Raw genomic sequence first — 20475 nt, forward strand, 5'->3', positions numbered from 1 at the left:
GCTGCGAGCCGGGCTGCCGCTGCTGCGCGACATGAGCGAGGTGAGCCGCCGCAGCCCCGGGGGCGGCGTGTGGGGAGCGCTCGGCCGTGAACGTGACCTTCCCTTTGGGAGAGCGGGTCGGGAGCCCGGTGAGCCCCCTCTGTGCTCCCGGTGAGCCTCAGAGGGGTCCTGGGCTGGGTGGGGAGTCTGAAGCGTGTAGCTTCTGTTAAACCCTGCCGTCTGATAAGCATCCCTCCACAGGTGCATACGCTGCTTCAGAGCATAAGGCAAGGTGGTGGCTTGCCTTTTGAAGGACCATATGCACCACTGGAGAATAATTTGTTAAGTAAACCTAATAATCTAAATATACATTTAATGCTTTCCTGTGCAGAAAGAAGGATTTAGTAAGTTGTGCTAGGGTTATCTGCTAGAGCTCATGGAAAAAAATGCCCTGTTTGTAGTTGGATGCTGATGTAAACTTTATAAATAGTGTCCTGGGAAGGATTACAATTAAGAAAAAAATGTAAATAGTGCCAAACACATAAGGATGACTTGAACTCTCATAAAGGAATAAGCTGAGAATTTTCACTTGTGCTCTGTGCGTTGTTTCTTTTTTCTTTTCTTTTTCTGGTGGAAAAGTTATCTGGGGCACAGTAGAATTTTTGTGAACAGTGTTGTCATGCATGATGACTACCTGACAGCATAGTCAATCAACTGCCGGGCAGGTTCAGCTGGTAGATCTCACAATCTCTAGTGCAGCTCTTCCTTTAGGAATCAGTAGAGATGCCTGTAACTGTGCCTTACCCAGCACCTGTTATTCAGATGCTATTTCCTCTTCTAAAAGACCTGCTGCTTTGTTAATGAATGGGTATTCCTTTCTTAGTAGTGAGAGTAAAATTAAGAGCAATACCAAAGAAGTTCTGACTAGTTGTTGTGCAGGTGTTAAGATCAGCTGTATTTTTAGATGGGGTGTAAACTTGGACAAAAAGCGGTGTAGCAGCACGGTCTCTGGTATGGGGATTTATAAGGACAAGCTTACATCTTGGCTTGCAGGTCAGGCCAGATGGGGAGAGCAGGGGAAATTGTCACTGTGGGTTTTTGCTGCTTTGTGGGTTTTTGCTGCTTGCAGGGATCAGGCTGCCTAGGTGTAGTGCACCAGGCTGGCTGTGACCTCTCCTTGGCTGCTGTCTGTGTTTTATGAACTGGATAGAGTGCATGCATTATGGGGTTGTTTTTTGCAGTCCCTGCCCCTTTGACCCCCAAGCTAACTGAAGTATTGTGTGAGATGAAACACTGCTGTTCTGCTCCTTAAGATAGCATTCGGGGAAAATCTTCTAATGAGGAGTAATGAATAGCTGATATTGCTGTACTTACTGTAACTGTGCAAACCACTCTTTAGCCTTGTACTGGGTTGCATTTGCTCAGCAATTACCCCTTCATGGTTTGAAATGGGTTGCTTGTCTTTTGGATTTTTAAAAGTCCTGATGAACATCAAGGTCATTCCTAATAGCAGCATAGGGGTTCTCTATTTGCAATATGTTTCCCTGCGCCTCAGAACACTGTACCTAGCAAACCCTCAGAGCTGGAAAATGTCTGTATCTCTGGCATAGCACTAAGCCCTGTATGTATGACAGTTAGCACTGCGCTTGGTGTCTTCAGTGCTGCTGTCATTCAGCTGATGGTATCAGAGAGTGTATCACTCACAGCTCCAGTGAAGGAAAGCTTCCTTACTGTTACCTGCCTGTCAGCAATGCTCAAAAGACTATTCTTTTCCCAAAAGGCAGATGAAAGCAAGCGGACCTCCCCAAGCCACCTCACTGAAAAATACTGTTAAAAAAGGAGGCAAAAAAGATTAGCAGAAAGCAAGCTCCTTAAACATCTGTTTGCAGTATTTGGATGAGGACGTTGATGTTTTCCGCTTGTAATGCTGTAACTGAAAAATATTTGTTTTCTTTGTTTTAGTCTGCTAGAAAATGTGAGGGCAGTGTGGTTGACAAGAGGCTCAACTACAGCCATTAAAAGATTATCCCAATAGAATGGTGTTGGGAGGGTGGGAAGGTTTTTTTGTTTCATATTAACGCTTGTCAGGATTTGAGTGGAGCTGGAAATGTTGTTGCGGAAATCTCTGAAGAGAGCTTTCATATCCGTCAAGTTCTTTGCTGAGACTTCACATGGATTCTTATTTTACTGCTCCAAGCCAAATTAACTTACTACTTGTGTATAGGCAGTGATTACCAGTCTGGTGGTGGAGAAAGCTGGACAGAAGCAGCCATTCTTCTGACTGTAATACTTATATATTTTGTAGCAGCTAACTTGTCTTTATCCTGCCTGAAAAAAAATATTTTCTACAGCAAACCTCTACACTTCTTCCTCTGCAAGATTTGCCTGAAAATGTGTTTAAGATGCCCTGTCTCTGGGTGAAAGTCTGGCCATGTAACTAGTCACAGGGAGCTTGAGGTATAAAACTTTACCTGGTACCACTGCCAAACATCATTAGTGCTTTCTGCAGCTTGATTTCAGTGCAGATATGTCACTTAGCTGTATGGGGAACTTCTCAATAAAGTCACTGTATACCAAAATGAAATTTTAGATGTCAAAGTAGCCTTGAAAAATCTGTCCTCAAATAACTAAGGAGCCTTTTCTTTAGGTCTGTAGGTGTTTTCTATTATTTTTATGAGTCTACAGAGAAAAGCCATGCTGAAAAATATCAGCTACTGTCAGTGAGCACCCATGAGATGCAGCTCTTGCATTAAAGATCTCTGGTCACATAGGATAAACTGGGGGAAGTAATGCTGGCTAATGGGCTCATAGACCAATGCCAAATCACTGCTCACAGTCAGTAGTTTAGCTAGTGAGCCTCTAGGCTTGCAACTGGCATAAACTTGATACACCACAGGGAATCCTGTCATCGGTCATTTAATTATCTGACGTTGTGGTTGATGTCAGGTCATGGTGACAGTAGGGCACAAAGGTTCACAAGAAATGTTTCGGCACACATACATTTTTACAATGTTCACTGCCCCTTTTGCCTCTTGTGTTGTATGATTCTGGCTGTCATCAGGAATTGGGTCTGGACTTGGGAAGGAGTGTAGTGAAATAATATGGTGTTGCATCGCTGGTTCAGGGATGAAGCACATGTGTAAGGAGTTGGACCTTAAAATAGCATTAGCATAGGTTGCCTTGTTGGATGAATTTATTTACTTTTGGTCTTAAGAATCAGAGTGGTACTGCTGGTGTAGGGAAGGAGTTGAGCTTTAACAGGCACCTGATTTTGAGAGAGCCACCTAATCAGCCCACATGCCTGAGGCACCTGCAACTTAAGAGCTTGCATTGGAAGTTGGAAGAGTCTTACACAATGTGAGTGAAGTGCTGTGCTGATTGCCAGGGTGCTGATGCGCACCCTTTAAAAGAGAGTTTAAGCCAGCAGCTTTGTATATGTGAAGAGCAGCCTAGCTACCAGACAGTAGCAAGAATATTCTATCTTTCCTTTGAAATAGGTGTCAAGCAACCAGGCATGTGAAATTCGTAAGATGCGAGAGAGCTGTTAGGGGTTTGATTCCACAGTGTGCTTAGGTCTCTTAGCTGGGGACCTGATCTCTGTGTGAATATGGAGTTTTGGTCAGGCTTTGAATACAAAGAACACCAGGTCTTGTTTCTTGGAGCTACAGCAAGTTTTCCCTTTGCCCATATGTTGCCTCTGGGCTCTTGGATCCTGCTGCAACTGCTGTGTTGTGTCCACCTTCTGAAGGATCATGAATGTTGCTCATGTGCCCTGTAATAGGTCTGTAGAGAGCACATTCCATGTGGGTTATACTCATTCAGTCAGCTTTCTACTGCAGCCTGGAGTTCTGAATCTTTGTTCTGGAGTCACCTTCAGTGGGAGGTACCTAGGTAGTCAACTCTGTAAAGGTGGAAGCTCCACTGGGAAGTTGAAATAATATAACAAAGATGTTTTTCTGAAAATTGAGCTTCACCAGTCCTTAAGGTGTGTGTGCAGGACACCAGCCATCAAGGCAGCCTCTGCTGTGGCTGTTTTCAAAACCAGTAGTACCACCTGGCTTGGTTGTTTGGGCATACCCCTAAGCTGGCAGAGTAACAGCTTGTGTCCTTTTCCCTTGAGGTTGAGGGGAGAACCTGGAACATGTCTCTATCGCTCTGAATGTGTGTGCCCAACAGGAGCCTGTTGGAGAAGGAGAGGTACATGTCAGTGTGAAACATTAGATATATGTGAAGGCTTCTCTCTGAAATGTATCTGTAGCTACGGTAGTACCGCTGCTTTAGGTAGTTACGTGGGAAAAGTGGTGTTCCTTCATGGGTTGCTCTCCTGAACTCTGTTGAAGCCATACCACTGATATTGTATTTAGGGCCTTAGAACCAGATGTATTTAAACAGTGAAGTGAGGATTGTACACCAATAACCCTGATGGCACTAAATCAAAAAGCTGGTGTTTGTTGGGGAAACACATGCCATTTCTGTTTGGAGGAGCTCCACTTCTCCAGTGTGGTGCTTGCAATTCTTGGGGAGGGGGGGGATGTCTGAGCCAGCCAGTCATATTGGGTGGTGGCTGGGCCCTTTGGATGCAGTTTTCAGGTACTGCCATGGCCCCAAGTGTTAACTATTGGCTTCACAGAGGTTGTACCCACAGTAAGTCCAAAATTGTATAGATCTAAAAAGTGCAGCAAGAACATGGCAGGGTGGAGGAGGAATTTTTGCAGCTGTTACAGGACGGGGGTGGGACAGATAAGGCACATGAACATCAGTTTTTAATTTTAGCCCACATCTATTTATTAGCTGAGTGGTAAATTGCAGCTCAAAAGAGGAGGAGAAAAGGAGAATAATAAGTTTTAGATTGGTCACTTTGCCTATTCCTTTCATCAGCGTGGTTTCAGTGGGATCAAGCATCTTCTAAAACAGCATTTAGAAGTGATGTTGGAAATTGATTTAATTTGGTGAAACTGGCAGATGTACTATTTAGAAGTGCGCAGGCTTTCTTGCAATGTTTAGAATGCCAAAAGATGCAAACACCACAACACTTTAATAAAAGATAGTTAGCTTTAATCGTATGCTTCAGATGTTATGTTTCCATGCAAAAGAGTAACTTAAAGCAAAACTCCTGCATTTATAAAATGTGAAAACTCCAGCCTTCATACTGCTGTATTGATAACAGGATGTAATTTCAGATTGTAAAAGTGTATTAGTTTCTAGCCCTATTAGTGAGCTTATAAGAGTTATCTTCTACAACTTCTAGATCATGTTAATGATGAAATGTGGTGTATAGTAGCAATTAACTTTAACAGGAACAGTGGTGGCCTGTAATAGGTCATCAAAGGTTGCTGGGTGTTTGTTTATTAATTTGAATAAAATATTTGATTTCCAGGCCACTATTTGCTGTTGTCTTCCTTGTTTTTTTCCTGTGGTATGACTTGGGAAATGTCTCAGTGTTCACATGTTTTTAACACTTCCCTGTAACTTTGCCACAGAAAAGCTTGTGATGGAGTGCCTAGGGCTGGACACTGTGTATGTAAATCATGAAACACCCACTTGGCCAAAGAGGCTTGGGAGAAGGAGGCTGCATGCATCAGAGGAAAGCTATGCTTTTCTTTAGCTTGTCAGTTGCAGGAGCCTTAAATTCACTGGGCCATGTAATGCTTTCTTCTCTGCAAGGCAGAGGATCTTCTGATGAAGATGAATAACATACATTCTCCCTCTAAGAGCTGTTCTGTTTCTTTTTCTTTGGTTGTTTGGACATTTGGCTTCTAAAAAAAATCCTATGGTAGATAGGTAGAAACTAGATCTAACCATAACTAAAAAATCCTTTCCCCCCACTTCTTCCTCTATTTTTTTAAGTAAGAAAAATCAGTTTTCATTCCTCTCATGGAATGAGATGGAAGAGACAGACTATATAGCTACCTTTCTCTTGAAAGCAAAGCAAATGGCAATCTTGATGAAATAAACTTGGAGCAAGCAAATTGCAGAAGAGTTTCAATTGTGAAACTTTATTAGTAATGACAGGATTTGAGGCCACAGTTTAACCCCACTCTCCGTGTCTGCTCCAAGACCAGACTAGCCTACTTACAGGAAAACTGGGAAAGTGTCACATAGGTCAGGTCTTTGTCTGGTGCTATATTATCTGATCAGTTCATACGTGTGGGATATAGCCCTATTTTATGCGCTAACATGGAATTCAGAAGAAGCACAAGTTTAGTCAGAAGAAATGAAAATTGTCTTGTCTACATGCCTTGAATATTAGTTACAGCTGAACTACCTTTCCTCTTAAAGGGAAAAGTATTATTTTACAGCCACTCAATGTTCTTACATTATCACCTTAGTATATAGTGCATGGAACATGATCTTAACCAGTGGTGCAGCTGATACTGAGTACTGTGACAGTAGACAGAATGATGTTACAGATCTCTTGTTAAGGCTGGAAGTAAGAAATAAAAAGGGAAGCGGAGGGGGGGACCCCCCTGCAACTGTGAAAGGTGGTGCCCTTCTGTCTGATTTTGCAGACTTCAAGGATTCTTGGACAGAGATGAAAAGCTGGTGAGAAGGGTGGCACCAGGTATTAGGGCTTTGGATATACTAATGTGTGAAAAAGAGAGATCTAACTATGTCACAGTGTATGCAAGTGTATGTTTAGTGTGTTTAACATGGAGTCGTAGTGTCTAAATGCCTGACAAAAAGGTGGCTGCTTGGTCAACAGCCATATTTGCAGTTCCTTGGTTGGCAGGTTTCACTCTAGCTGTGCTGTGGAGCCAGTGCCAGATACTGCCAGCAGGACTAGAAAGTAGATAGTAGGTCTGGTAGAACCAGATAGTAGAACTGGAGAAACCTGAATCAAGTGTTCAGGTTATAATGGTTTCAACTTGGAAGGTCATGTTGGATCACAGCACAATGCAAGTCTCTTAAAAGTGAAGGAGAATGGGGAGACCTGTAAGGATCCTGGTTTACTGTACAGACTGGTCTAGATGTGTTTGTAGGGACTTCAAGTGCACCTCTTCTAGGAATGATGGAGCACAGTTCAGAAATGCCCAAGCTAGCACTGGTTAGGGCTATCCCTGGAAACAGGACCGTGTTATGCTAAAGCCTGTTAAGCTTGTGTTGTGGTTTAAGCCCAGCCGGCAACTTGGAACCACGCAGCCGCTCGCTCACTCCCCTCCTTTTCCTTCCTCCCCCCGCTCCCGGAGGGATGGGGAGGAGAATCAAAGGAATGTAACTCCCATGGGTTGAGATAACAGCTCTCCAGTAACTCAGGTATAATACAAACCACTGCTGCTACCAATAATAATGATAAGAGGAATAACAAGGGGAGAGGACACAACCACTCACCACCCGCCGACCGATACCCAGCCCGACCCGAGCAGCGATCTGGGCCTTCCGGGTAACTCCCCCCATTTTATATACTGCACTATATACTTGACAAGAGTTAGCAGGTTCTTCTGGGGTGAGTCACTGAGACATCTGAAGCAGTCCTGTCAAGTCAGCATCTCCTGTAGAAACTAATAGGATTGCACAGAAAGAGCCTTAGTTTTGTAGGGGTGGAGGTGAACTTTCAAGGAAACTCAGGACCTACTCAGCTTCAAAATCACTGGACAGAGTGCTGGAAAGCAGACAGTACCCATTGCTACTGCCTGGGGATGACTTGCATCTCCATGAGTCCTTTGTGACCTGCAAAATAAGCTTTGCTACCCAGCTGATATCACGAGGTCTGGGTGCCTGGCTGTCCATCTGCCTTGGTGATACTTTGTTGTTTATGAATCTGACACTAGAGGGATAGGAAGATATTGAAGTTGTGGTTGGCAGCACTCTGACTACAGGAGAAGATATATTTCAAGGAAAAGACTATCAAGATTGTCAAAACTCCTAAATCAGTGCAAGTGTGTAAGTAAGCAGATGAGGCAGAAATGAATAGATTTGAGGACATCTTTGACTTCTTGAGGATTTTGGTGATTGATCTTTTCCTAGTGACAATCACGTTAAGAAGGAAGAACACTGAGAATGTTTTTATAGGCATTACAGCACTTACACACAAAAATTTTGGCATTAATGAATTGGTATTTATGTTCCAGATTTGGTCAACTGATCAATCCCTGATGGGTGCCACTATGCACACACTAGTGTACCTTTGTGCCTCTGCTGAAGAGCTGTGTGTGTTTCAGCAAAGCCCTCAATATGTGGTAGGGTGAGGTTAGGCTTGATCGGATGAAAGAGTACCCCCTTCTACTAGGACACGAGAGAGTTGAGCTTTTGATGTACAAGGTGGACTTCCCTGTAAAAGGGATCAAACAATGTGAGTACAAACTTCGTCAGATGGGTCCAATGTAATCTGTTGATGGAAAGAAGCCTGCCTGAGATGAACCAGAGTATAATGCCCAGCTACATGTGAGAACACATTTGAGAATGTTGAAGTCCAAGGCTGGATGGGGCAGCAAGGGAGAGGTACAGAGGCAGAAAAATAATTCTTGGAAAAATCACAAACTTGTCTTTGATTTGAATTTTAGGACTTTTCATTCTCTAGCATGAATGTTTCCAGTAATGGGATTCTTGCTGTCTCTTGTAAACAAATGTGCTTACCTTTCAAATCCCCAGGATTAAATTATTTTTGTTTTAAAATACTGAGTACTCTGGATGTTGACTCTTAAGCATATAATTTTTACACTAATTGGAATACTTTGAAGGGTGACTTTTCTATGAAATTGAGAGTATATAGTGTTCAGGAAGGAAGTCTGAATGATATTGAAATCTGGTTCCTTGAATTCCAAACATGTAGAATGTGAAGTAAAGCAAGAGGGAATACAAACTGCTACAAATTAGAAGTATTAGCTTAATAGGGGAGGAGGAGGAGGAAGAGCATACTAAGTAAGAGGGGATGGCTGGGCAGGTAGCTTTCTGCACATGACATGGTGGAAAAAGAAGACGTGCAACTTTGTAGCTGCCTCGTATGTACCGCTATTCCACTGTGATCCGACAGATACACACTCATCACTGGAAAAGAGAGCAAGCACATTGTTGGCTTGGCACGCTTCAAAATGCATGTGCCAGCACACATGTGCTGCAGTTTAAGCAGGACAGCCAAATGCCTAAGGCAGGCCAACTTCATGCCAATTTTAATTTGCCAGACTTGGCTAACTATTACTTCATTCCTTCAGCGTATTTTGCAAGCTACTGGACAGAACTAACATCCAAGCCAAGCTGAAAGAACATCGCAAGCTAGATTACAGGAGATCCTCTCTTTATTTCACAGGGCTCTTATAAAGCAATACTCAGAATATTCTTCGCTTGGGCTAACAGTCTGGTGCATTTCTATCCTGGAACTCGACTAATGGGATGGATATGCAAATGCATAAACAGTGGTAGCAAAAGAACTAGCATTAATTTTGTAAATTGAAAAAAAAAAAACCAACCAACCCAAAACCCCAAAAATACCCAAAAAGAAAACCCAAAAAAACCTAACTCCCCCCAAAAACCCCCAAACCAACAAAGTTGCACATTATCTGAATTCCAGTGGTGTTTTGTGGTTGTGCCATGTAAGCCTTTAACAGATGCTTTTGTCTAACTGCCGTGTGTAAGGTAGTACTCAGCTGGATCTAAGTGGATCTGCTTTCTGCATAGAACTCTAAGGAATCATTTTTCTGTCTAGTTGTGTGATGGGTGTGTTAGAATATTAACAGAATGAATGCATGACTTTTCTGGAGAAGCACATTAATGCCTTTCTTTAATGGCACTTCATGATGGTTTGCCCTGTTCATGTGTGAATAAGTTAAATTTCTAGTTGGGTAACACTTTTTTCTTCACTTCACATGCAAGGCACAAAAAGCAGAATGGAGCCTGATACATAACAGACAGAAGAACTGACTGATAACTACTTGGAGTGGAGAAACTCACAAGTTTTCACTGAACTTGAATTGAAACACAGATCTGTGGAGGGAAAGTGTTTGAAACAATGTGGGGGAGCTTTTGCTGAATCTGCTTGACCACATTTCCCTAGACTTGCTCTAGAGCTAAGGCACTACAGGAACTGTAGAGCATTTAGTCTTAGGGCAGGTAACTTGATGGGTCTGTCCTGGGGCTGAGGACCCTGGGAGCTACCTACAGTTGCTCAGTGAAAATTGCTTTCTTCTCTGCCACTGTTAACAGTGAAAGCTGATAGTGGCATTGGTTTCGACTGAGCATCTGCAAAGTCCTGGGAGCTTCTGACTTGCAGAAATCCCTATTTTTTATTTTTTTTTTTTTTTTTTTCCCCTAGCTCTTTTTCAGCGCTAGTGACCTGGCTTTTCTTCTGATTGCTCTGTGTGAGTGTATTTGATTGCTGTCCCTCATTCCTGGCAATCAAGGTGACCTTGTGCATCACCCTGTCCATCTTCCTTTTTAGTATGGCAGGGTTGTTTCTGATTGCTTGACTGTGGTTTGCACTCATAGTGCCAGGACAGCTTTGCCCTGAACTGCATCACACTTCAAAGAAAGCAGCTCCCCCAAAGTCTCAGGGGGTGATTTCTAATAGAGGTTTGAACAATACAGGACAAATCCTCTGTCAAGCAAGGCCCCATTTCGAGGCAGCTTCAGCAGCGGATTCAGGGTTCTTCTCGCATGAATCTCCTTGTGGCACGAAGCCAGAGATAACAGGTTTGAGTCATCCCTCTGTGCAGCCCCTGGGCAGGATGTGTTGCCAAAGCTGCAGCATGCAGTCAGTCCAGTGATTCCCCTGCTACTGGAATAGCCCTAAAGAACCTGTCATAACCACAGATGGCTGGGGGGCTGCTCAGAGTTGCTCTCTGTGACCAGACTGGCTGCCCAGGGGTTTGAGGCATAGAGTAAGTGATGCATAAACATCCTTGCCACTTAGTCTTTCTCTTGTCTTGAAAATCGGATGCTTTGCCCTAGGGTGAAGGCAGGAAGTTTCTTTGCACGGCAACTTGAAACTGCTATAATTAATACCTTTTAGAAACCTGGCTGGCCAGTTACTAGTGCAGTCTAACAGACCGTGGTAACATCTGCTAGCTGCTGAAGTATGTAGGGGAAAAAGGAAGAAAATGAGAACACGTTTTTTAAGTTGTGTAAATGGAAGTAAACAGAAAGATCAATGAAAAAAGTGCCAGAATTTTTGCAGTCTGAGAAGAAGCAGTCTCTTTTAATAATGATAGCCAATATGATCAGATATGAAGCAATTTGCCAGTGCAGACTTTTACCATTAATAATCCAAGCTGTCCCTTGAAGACAGCCTCTAACTCAATTACAGCTGGGTTTATAGCTCAGCAAATTAAATTACCCTAAACTTCAGAAGGGTTTAGAAGAATGAAATAAAAAGTAAATTTTTGTTACAAAACCACTATCTGTAATCTGTCATGTTATGTCTAGGCAAGGATCCTGACCCCTTAATTGGCTTAGGGAACTCTTCCTATCAGGGGATGCTAATATTAAAGGATACTCAAGTTACTGTCTGAATTCAAATTATTATTCCAGATCCCCAGGGTTCTGTTTTGCTCCTAATCAGATCCCTGGAAGCATTCAAGGCCAGGTTGGACAGAGTCTTGAGTGATGTCTCGTGTGAGGTGTCCCTGCTCATGGCAGGAGGGTTGGAGCTAGATGGTCTTAAGGTCCTTTCTGACCCTAACCAGTCTATGATTCTATGATTAGCTGTCTGTATTGCCTTTACAGGTGGCCAAAGCTTATAATTTAGGCTGCATGGATGTACCTGTGTTGCTTCACGTTTTGCTCTGTTGCAGAGTAAAGATTGCTTAGAAGTAATCACACACCACAGAGAGATACTTAATCGTATGAAGCACTGACTTGCTCTGATTTTCAGTTCCCATAACAAAATTGCAGAGCCTCCTCCCCATGGTACCATCTGTTGACTGTTCCATCAGAGATATCAACTGTGTTACTGAAATGATCAACAGAAACAATTAAAATATGTATCTCTTTTTAGCTGTATCATTTCAATGTTTGTTTTTCAACACAGTTCTGCTGAGGGGTTATTCTTAACTTGAGTAATTTTAGAGCTCATATTTTTTGCATGACCTTGCAAACAATTGTATCCAAACAAATGAGGCCTTGGGGATGGAAGGGTGTGGCTGGATTGGGCTAGACTCGGAAGCAGGAGTTCTTAGGGCAGGTTTCCTGCCCAAAAATGCCTTTTCTGGAATGGTAGTGCCAAGTCTGATGCTACCAAAAGATAAGAAATAACAGGAGAAAAAAGGAAGAGACCAGCTTAACCTCAGTCATTTTTCATTTATGACATCTGGCTTAATCAATTTTTATATAATTGAAATATTCCTTTTGGGTTGCCTCGATGTTTCCCTTTATCAATTTCCAGTGTAATTAGGATCTGGGCTGTATCGCTCATCTCCAAAGGAGTGCTGAGGTAATTTTTTTGGCAAGTGGTGTGAGAAGGCATATTCTGTAGTTGATTTTACCCTCTTTGCCCTTTGCTGTACAAAACCTAACATGCAGTTTAGAGAAATTCGAGCACCACACTGAGGTTCCAACTCTGCTCATGAGAGTAATTCTGCTGGATTGAAGACAGCTACTTGTCCACATATGAGTTACCCAGTAAATAAGCCTTGCAGGATCAAATCCTCCATTTCCTGTAGAAAGAGGGATTACTTCTCATGGCTGGCATGGTAATTAACAGGATTTGGGAAATACATTCTTGCAGCTGCTTTCAAAATTAACTTCAAAGATTCCATTAATCCCTGCCTTGGAAAAAAAAAAAGTAATTACAATGTCATTGGAGAAATATCTGCTTAATAATGTTTTAATTCAAAATATGCTAATAACCTAAATATTAACCAAGCTACTGTTTGTGCTAATTATGTTGATTACATTTGGTGCTGGTGTAAATATTCTGTTTAGAACATTATATTGGATCTGAACACAAAATCAGCAGGTTCTGGCTGTTGATTTTATAAATTACAGCCCAGCATTGGTAAAAGTGGGGCACTGTGAAAGTTCTCTGTACTATTGGAATATTTTAAAACAGTACTGTTAAGTGGGTTCTTGCATCTCAGATAGTGATTCTCTCTGCCAATTTTTATTAGGTGCCTCCTTATTTAACTTGAAAGGGTGCTGGGTGCTGAAGCTTGCTCTGTGTACACTCAGAAGTGCCTATTCTGAGGACTTTCCTCAAGCCAGAAAGCTCTGTCTGGATGAAAGTGAGCAAATCACACCTCCTGAATTGAGGCAAATACCCTAATTCTGTGATCAACTCTCTTAAGGCATTCTGCCCATTGAGTGGAGTATGCATTTTGCGCAGACATATATATGTATAACATGTTTTACATGGACAATGACCACATTGCAAGCAAAATAACCCAGAAGCAGAGACTGCAATGCTGTCTTTCAACTACTCTGAGAAACTCCAGATTCAAGGTTACTCCTTCAATTTCCATTGTTTTTTCTGAGCCTGGTTGTCCAGTGAATCAACAGGAGGGCCATGGCCTTCTGTCAGCATGCCTCCCTGTACTGTTTTAATGGGAGCTGTGAGTTGACCCTGAGTAAACTACCTAAACCTGCATGCCCTCCTTCCTGGGGAAGTGCAGCAACCAGTACATAAGCAGTCAACCTGGTAAATGGTCTGCTTTTCACACTGGCTGCAGCTTGTATGGACAGCTATACCTCAAATATGGTGCTTTCCTTCTGTGTGTGCAAGTAGTGTTTGAGATTTAATTTGCACCAGTGTAAATGACTGTCAAAGATGCAAGGATATGAATGCTGAGGTTCAGCTTGTATCCTTTATAGAAACATGAAAGGAAATTGTAAAGATACTGGATCTTGCACACATTGTTGCAACAGGAAGAGCCAGGGAGTCATCCAAAGTGTCTAGAAGGAAATCGTCTGTAGTTGTTTACATCCTTGTTAATTTCTGACAAATATTACTGTGGTTTCTAGGATGACAATGTATATGTGTGTGCATACTTACTGTGTCTTCAGCAATTACAAAAGCCATAGATAACCAGTGTTGGTCACTGCCAGCTTTTAGCTGCTTCAGTTTGAATCCCATCAGTCCATCTCAGCTCACCTGCGGAGTTTTAATTTATTAAAATAGCTGTAGGAGAGCCTTAATAAAATTAAGTAGAATCAAGAGCTAGTGAAGTAGAACACTGATTGACCCATGAAGATAATTGTAGACATTGTCAAAGTGCCAGAGATTGTTTTGTTTTGACAGCCAGTATTGAAAGGTGGATCCTGGCATTCTTGCTCTGGCAATATTATGCTGTCCTGGCAAGGCAAGGCAATACATACAGAAAACTCCTTGTGTAAAGGAGCATGCAGAGGAGGTGCTACATAGATGAGAGTAGAGGCTGTATCCTAAAAAAGTGAGATCTTAGGGTGATAGCAGCCAGGGAAAAGTGGTGGTCTCCAGAAAGCTACTTCTACCAGATATGTAAGCTTAGCCATAACCAAGAGTGTACTCCTTTGTACTGAAATATATGTTGCTAAATGTATCTGGATGTCACAGATGTTGGTCTGGGATTTGCCATCTGGCTGTATTGCAAACCAGTTCTAAGAAGACTTATAATAGAAGGGAATCAGTGAAACAGCAGAATTTGTGCATGGCTCTATAGCAGTACACTTTTTTCTTTCAGCTGTTCATCTTCATGCTTTTTGCTGTATAATACCAAAAAACACAGTGGTACTTAAATTCCATTCCAATTCCTTTAGAGGCCAAGTATCCCTGCAGCATCAGTAAACAGATTTCTTTCTGTCACAGCAGCATCACTATTCCTGCTCTTTATCTTAAACATGATAATATATTTTGTATGTCTTTTTACCAAATTACTTACTGTGTTGTGGTTAAGAGTAATGTTTTCCACATTGAACTGTGTGAAATGCTGAATGCTGTTGTTTCAAGTCAATACATGACATTAGCAAGAGGTTGTCAAGCATAAGGAAACAAATCTCCAGTAAAGAAGAGTTTAACCTAATTAGATTGAAATCATGAATTCTACAGAGAGTATCCGTTCATTCCGGGTCACACAGCTGCCTGGTTCTTACCTCTACTTATAGTTTGGATCTTCATTTAGTTTCTGACATACAGCTTGTGTTCTTTGCTAGAGTGTGAAAGAAAGGCAATTGCAAAATTCCCATTGATTTCAGTTTGCTCAGGATGTCACCTCATTGCATAATTATTGTTAAGTGTCATATATGCATAATGTATGAGCTACCAGCATAGCTGATGCTTCCCTCAATGCCCACTGCTTGTTTATAAAGTGTTACATATATATATGTCTTGGGTGTTGGGGTGGTGATGGAGTTCGGGGTTTTGTTTGTTGTTTTTTGTTTTGGTTATAGAAAATCTGTACCTAGTGTTTTATAAAAAAAAAAAAACAAACATAGAAAACTCTGGGTTCTTAGAACCAAGAGAGCTGAATATAATATGCCTGGATAGGAGGTAAACAGAAAAGGAGGCTATGTGAAATATGTAGTCCTGCATTTGATAAGACTGCTGTGGTTTTAATCTTTAGTTTGTAGGAAGTGTGCATGCTAATGTAATGTCCTCAAAATTCCACTATGGAGAAACTAAACATACAGTGAATATTGAAGCAGTAATGGTTATATGATAAGTATGCTTTGAGATATACCTATGCCTGTAGTCCAATGAACCTCAAGAGGGGCTTACTTTAGTAGTGTAAAACTCTCAGTATCTTCAAATATCCATCAATGAGTAAAGATTGGCTTCTAAAATATTTTTATTACGTTGTTCCTGGATAAAGTCAACCTTAATTGTCCTAATTTGAGGAACTGTACAAGAAGTATTTAGTCCTAAAAAACAGCAGGTAGAAATTGCTGATTGGTCTGCTGTTGACTAGGAAGCTTTCCTTACTTGGAAAACATGGAAAGTCCTTAAGCAGATACTTACAGTGACATTTTTATCTGCAGAAAGCTTATAAATTTCTAAAATGTATTTCTTGGTACTTTTTTTGTTTTAAGGCTAAAGCAGCTGAACCCTTCAAAGCTAAAGGCTATGAAAAAATAAGGTGCTTATGAAATAGTTTAGTTTGAGTGAATTTACATCTCTTACAGAGAAAATTGTGTGGAGAGCAGATGGTAGTGCAGAATAAAGGTTTGCTTGGCATACAGCTGGCTGACCTACAGCCATTTTTATGCTGCATAGTACCAATGTGTATTTCCTCTTGTCAAAGCCTTTTGCTAGGGATGGACCTAGTAGCAAAACGAGGCTTAAGAGAAGCTTAGGATATGTACAGACTTCACTGCCGTTCCTCTTGTCAGTGAGTACAGAACATCCTAGTAACATTTCAAATGTGTCAGTTAAATTATTTTTTCATCCTGAGTCAAGTCTATGCTGACTCTTTCTGCTATTCACTTCACAAAAACTTTCCACTGTTTCTATTTTTTTAATTCTGCTCTTGGATAGTCTTCCTTTGTTTGATGTGGAAACAATATGCTTTTGAAAATTTGCAGCTATTGCTTTACTGGGATACAACCTGCTATACATTGTTAGCCCTGTACTGAAATGAAGCAGCAGAATAATGTTATTACTGAAAGGGCCTGTTTGTCAAAGAACTTTCTGACAATTTCATGTCCCTGATCTTGGGCTTTCTGTGGCTCACTGAAAAAACAGAACAACCCCTCTGCCCCTGAAAATTCTGTAATCAAAATGTGGCTACAGTCCCGAACACTGAGGTGCTAATTGGAAGCATAACTGAAAAGGTCAGGCTATTTCAAGACAAGAAAAGAATGTAAGATCAAAGGCAAAAATCAGGCTTGGGGGTGAAGGAGGGGCTAGAAGAATCACTAGAAAAGCTGTTGGAGCACTTTAACTTTCTTCTCGAAAAGTCCTTTGGGCTACAAATTCACTTTTGACCTTAGTTTTTATACCTAGGGGACTAACTTAGTACAGTTTTTCATACCATGTTAACTAGCTGCTGTGTATAGTACTGAGAATTTAACAGAAAAAGTAAACCTCTTTTCTTACTGGGATTTTTGGGCATATGGCAGCAGCCCTTTTTCTTTCCTCTTCTGACAAATTGGGAGTAGCTGATTTTTGGAGATGTTTTTAATGATGTGCCTTTGGTGTTCTGTAAAACCACAGAGTTAAAAAATTAATATAGCCCCAAACAGTCATAAACTGTTTTTCCTCCTACACAACATAGCAACAAAACTGTTTATCCTGTTTTATTGTATAATCATTATGGTTTTGCACTCATGTTCATTTTGGTTCTGATGCTCGTTCCTTGATGCCTAGTGGAAGGTTTATTCAATGCTGCTTTCGTAGTACTTGCCTTAGAAAATGCTGGGGAATTTTAGAAGCAATCTTTTGAATGAAAGAAGCTAGCTACAAGTTACAAGAAACAGTGTTAGACTGCTTTCATATTTTAAAATATTGTCAATAACTTGGGGACTTCACCAGTTTTTGCAGGACTGTCCACTGCTACTTGAAAATACTCCTAGTAACTCCTCCTCATGTTTACTCATCATTGTGCTCTCAATGTTAAAAAACTAAGGTTTGTTTTGCAGCCTGTGGTAGCATCTTGAAAGGTGGTGAAAGAAGTAAGAGGCTCCAGCTCCTAATAATACCAGCATCTTTAAAAAATAGCTTTAAAAAGTAGCTCCACTGAGTGTATTGATATAAAAGACTAAAGGCTTTGCAGGTGGATGATCACATTGGCTCTTTTTTTCATAAGATTCAGTGCGTTATTAATGAGAAACTGATTTTCGCTTTCAAATCACCAGCACACACTTGGAAGACAGCACAGTGCTGATAGATCAAAATATATATATAGCTGAAGGAAAGGCTATCAGAAGCTTATTTGGCAGATTTTCAGGTTTAATTCTGTGCATGTCACTGATCAAATGAATGGCTGTAGAACACTTAGACTGATTTCAGGCTTAAAGAAAAAATTCTTGACCTCATGAATAGAAAAACCTTCATTGACCAAAGCCAAGTTTTCTATTAGTTTTCTTTGATAACTTTCTCCTCTCCCCGAGGGGAGATCATGAGACATGAAATGTGTGGATTCAAGTTCCAGCTCTTCATCAATAGCAGACCAAACCTGACAGGTATAGCCTAGGGAGGAAAGAGAAGCTTTCATAAAGGCTAAGTAGCACAGCCTGAAACACTCAAGAAATAAGACAACTTGAAAAGCACTTAAAAATAGACAGGGAAGGAAAAAGCAATATAGTTACTATTTTTATAGACTAGAAAATTCCAGTATTTTGGGGTTTTTTGGGAGGCCCCAGTAAATTAACCCTAAAATCTATTTTCAAATGTGGGTTGAAATTTAAATACAGAAATATTAACCAAACTTTAAGTGGAGGCATAAAGGTTAATATCTTCAGCAAAACTGGTTGTTGGGTGGATTTATTGATTTCTGGCTGTTGGGAAGTTATGCTTCTGTAAAAGATGCTTATCCTTTTAGAATCCCCATCTTTGTTATTGACCAAGTTTTCTCTTCTGTCATAGGTCTGAGGCCCCAGGGAGAAACAAAATATATTTCCATTTATTGGGAGATTGTAGCTGTAGTTATAGACTCAGAGCTGTTTTCTCTAGGGATGCTCTGTCTCATTGCACAGAGTGAAAGATGAGGCAGAGCCAGTAGAGAGATGCACAGTGAAGTGTGCCACAGAGAAGATGAAAAACCCACCACTGGCATGTGGATGACCGTATGTGGCTCTGATGTATTGTTCTGAGGGGTTTGAAGAGCTTTCTCTTCCCCTCTGGCTTCTATAATAAGAGCTAAGAGCACACATGAAGGTTTTGTACTTGCATCATGATTAGCTCCATACACAGAATACCCTGAAAATACCATTGCTGTGAGAGATGTAGGACAGAAATCAGAGCAGTAGAGAAGGTTTCAACTAGATATTCCGGAGTAAATACCTTCAGATAACTATGTTGTATGAATTTTAATAAGAGAATCAATGTGACTGTATCTTGCTACAAACCATTTGGTTTGCAGTGCAACTGTAGTTGTTAACTTTCCTGATGCATGGGGATGTGCTGCCTCTGGCTGAATGCAGCTGGATTTAATCACTACACTTAATAATCCTAGCTTTTTTACATGTTCAACCCTAGAGGATTGATTATTTAGTCTTTCAGTAATACACACATATGAATATTTTTGCATAAGAAATGTGGTTTACCATACTTACTAAAGTACCTTAATTCCAATAGCAAGGTGCTTTCTCTGGGGGATGCAGCAGTTTGTGTAAAGTGACCATTCCTAAGATAGAAAGTTACCTAGTAGTTGAACTACACTAATACAACCCTAATGCTGTGAATGTATTTTTGGACTGCACTAGTGTAAGCCACATGTTACTTCGTAGAGTGACTTAAATCAGTTTTTCATGGAAAGTCATGAGGCTATTCCTTGGACAGAGTGAACTGAAGTGGAAAAGTTCTACCTCTACTTGTGGCTAAAGCAAAAAGATGAGTCCTCTGGCCAAAGTCAGGTCAGGAGAATCATGGAAATGGAGGCATAGCAGGGACCTGAAGAGATGTCCTGCTGTAGCTCGTACCTTTGCACTACTGGAAACCTGATTAAGCACATCCCATCATTAACATATGACAATTATATACAGCTGCACACATAGTTATACAACTCTACCTAAATATTACTAAGCATTCCTGTTCTGACTGGTAGTGTTTCAAAGCAACATTGCATGACTGTCCCAGGTATTGAAGAAAAATCGGGTTGTAACTGCTCATGATTCCATGGGGAAAAATGCACATTAAAGTTTGCTCTAATCACTATTTTTTCCCCAACAGAGACAAGGAACCGGAGCTACAAATGGAAAAGAGAAGACATCTGCTGAGAATGGTAAGGGTAGACTGTATTTCTTGATGGCGAATATTAAAATGAGCAAAAGTATTTTTTACTGTAATGGTAGAGATTAGGTAGCAATGGCCTTGGGTTTTTTTATCTTTTGAATGTGTTTGAAAAGCTGAAGGGCTTCAGTGAGATTGTTTTCTTTATATTTGTGTATTCAAATAATCTACTAAAGTAGAGGCCAAATTCTGAGTGTGTATTATAGTAAACCAAAGGACTCCATAGAACTCAGTGCAGATATGAATGAGGCTGGAACAAGAGAGCGTTAAATACAAAGGACACCAAGAGTCTAGGTGAAGTATTATGAGCAATTGCTGTAATGAATGGGGAAGGTGAACAGAAGTAAACTAATTACAATTAATTACTAAAAAGCAGGAAGAATGTAAGTCTCTTCTCTGAAAAGCCAAGGGTTTTCCAAGATGGGAGATCTGAGCAGTTATTTTTTCATATGCATTTTGACATTTACATGTTGGTCTGAATAGAATTTTGGGGCTCTTTTGAGGCAACATATCCCAAAACGTTAAGAGACTACTTTATGCTTAGTTTTCCTAATACAGATTGGTGACTTTCCCATAAGGGCTGTTTGCATAATATTACAGTAAATGAAATCTGTAGATGATGTTCCCAGTATGATAAAACATAAATTAGAGTGGAAAAAAAGAAATAAATATTTTGGCTTGTTATAGTGTCTTGAATTAGTGGGAAC

At 40.8% G+C, this 20475-nt stretch overlaps 1 protein-coding gene across 1 annotated transcript in view; it reads left to right on the forward strand.

Moving 5' to 3' along the window:
- Positions 1-31: 31 nt before the first annotated feature.
- LOC104410835 (Purkinje cell protein 4-like) overlaps positions 32-20475 on the forward strand; it is a 52108-nt gene continuing 31664 nt past the window's right edge. Inside the window, exon 1 of the mRNA XM_010021100.1 lies at positions 32-128. Within this exon, the coding sequence (XP_010019402.1) occupies positions 32-128 (97 nt within the window). The remainder of the gene's footprint in view (positions 129-20475) is intronic.

The sequence above is a fragment of the Nestor notabilis genome, unplaced genomic scaffold (assembly GCF_000696875.1).
Source record: "Nestor notabilis isolate BGI_N333 unplaced genomic scaffold, ASM69687v1 scaffold24798, whole genome shotgun sequence".
Lineage (NCBI taxonomy): Eukaryota > Metazoa > Chordata > Aves > Psittaciformes > Psittacidae > Nestor > Nestor notabilis.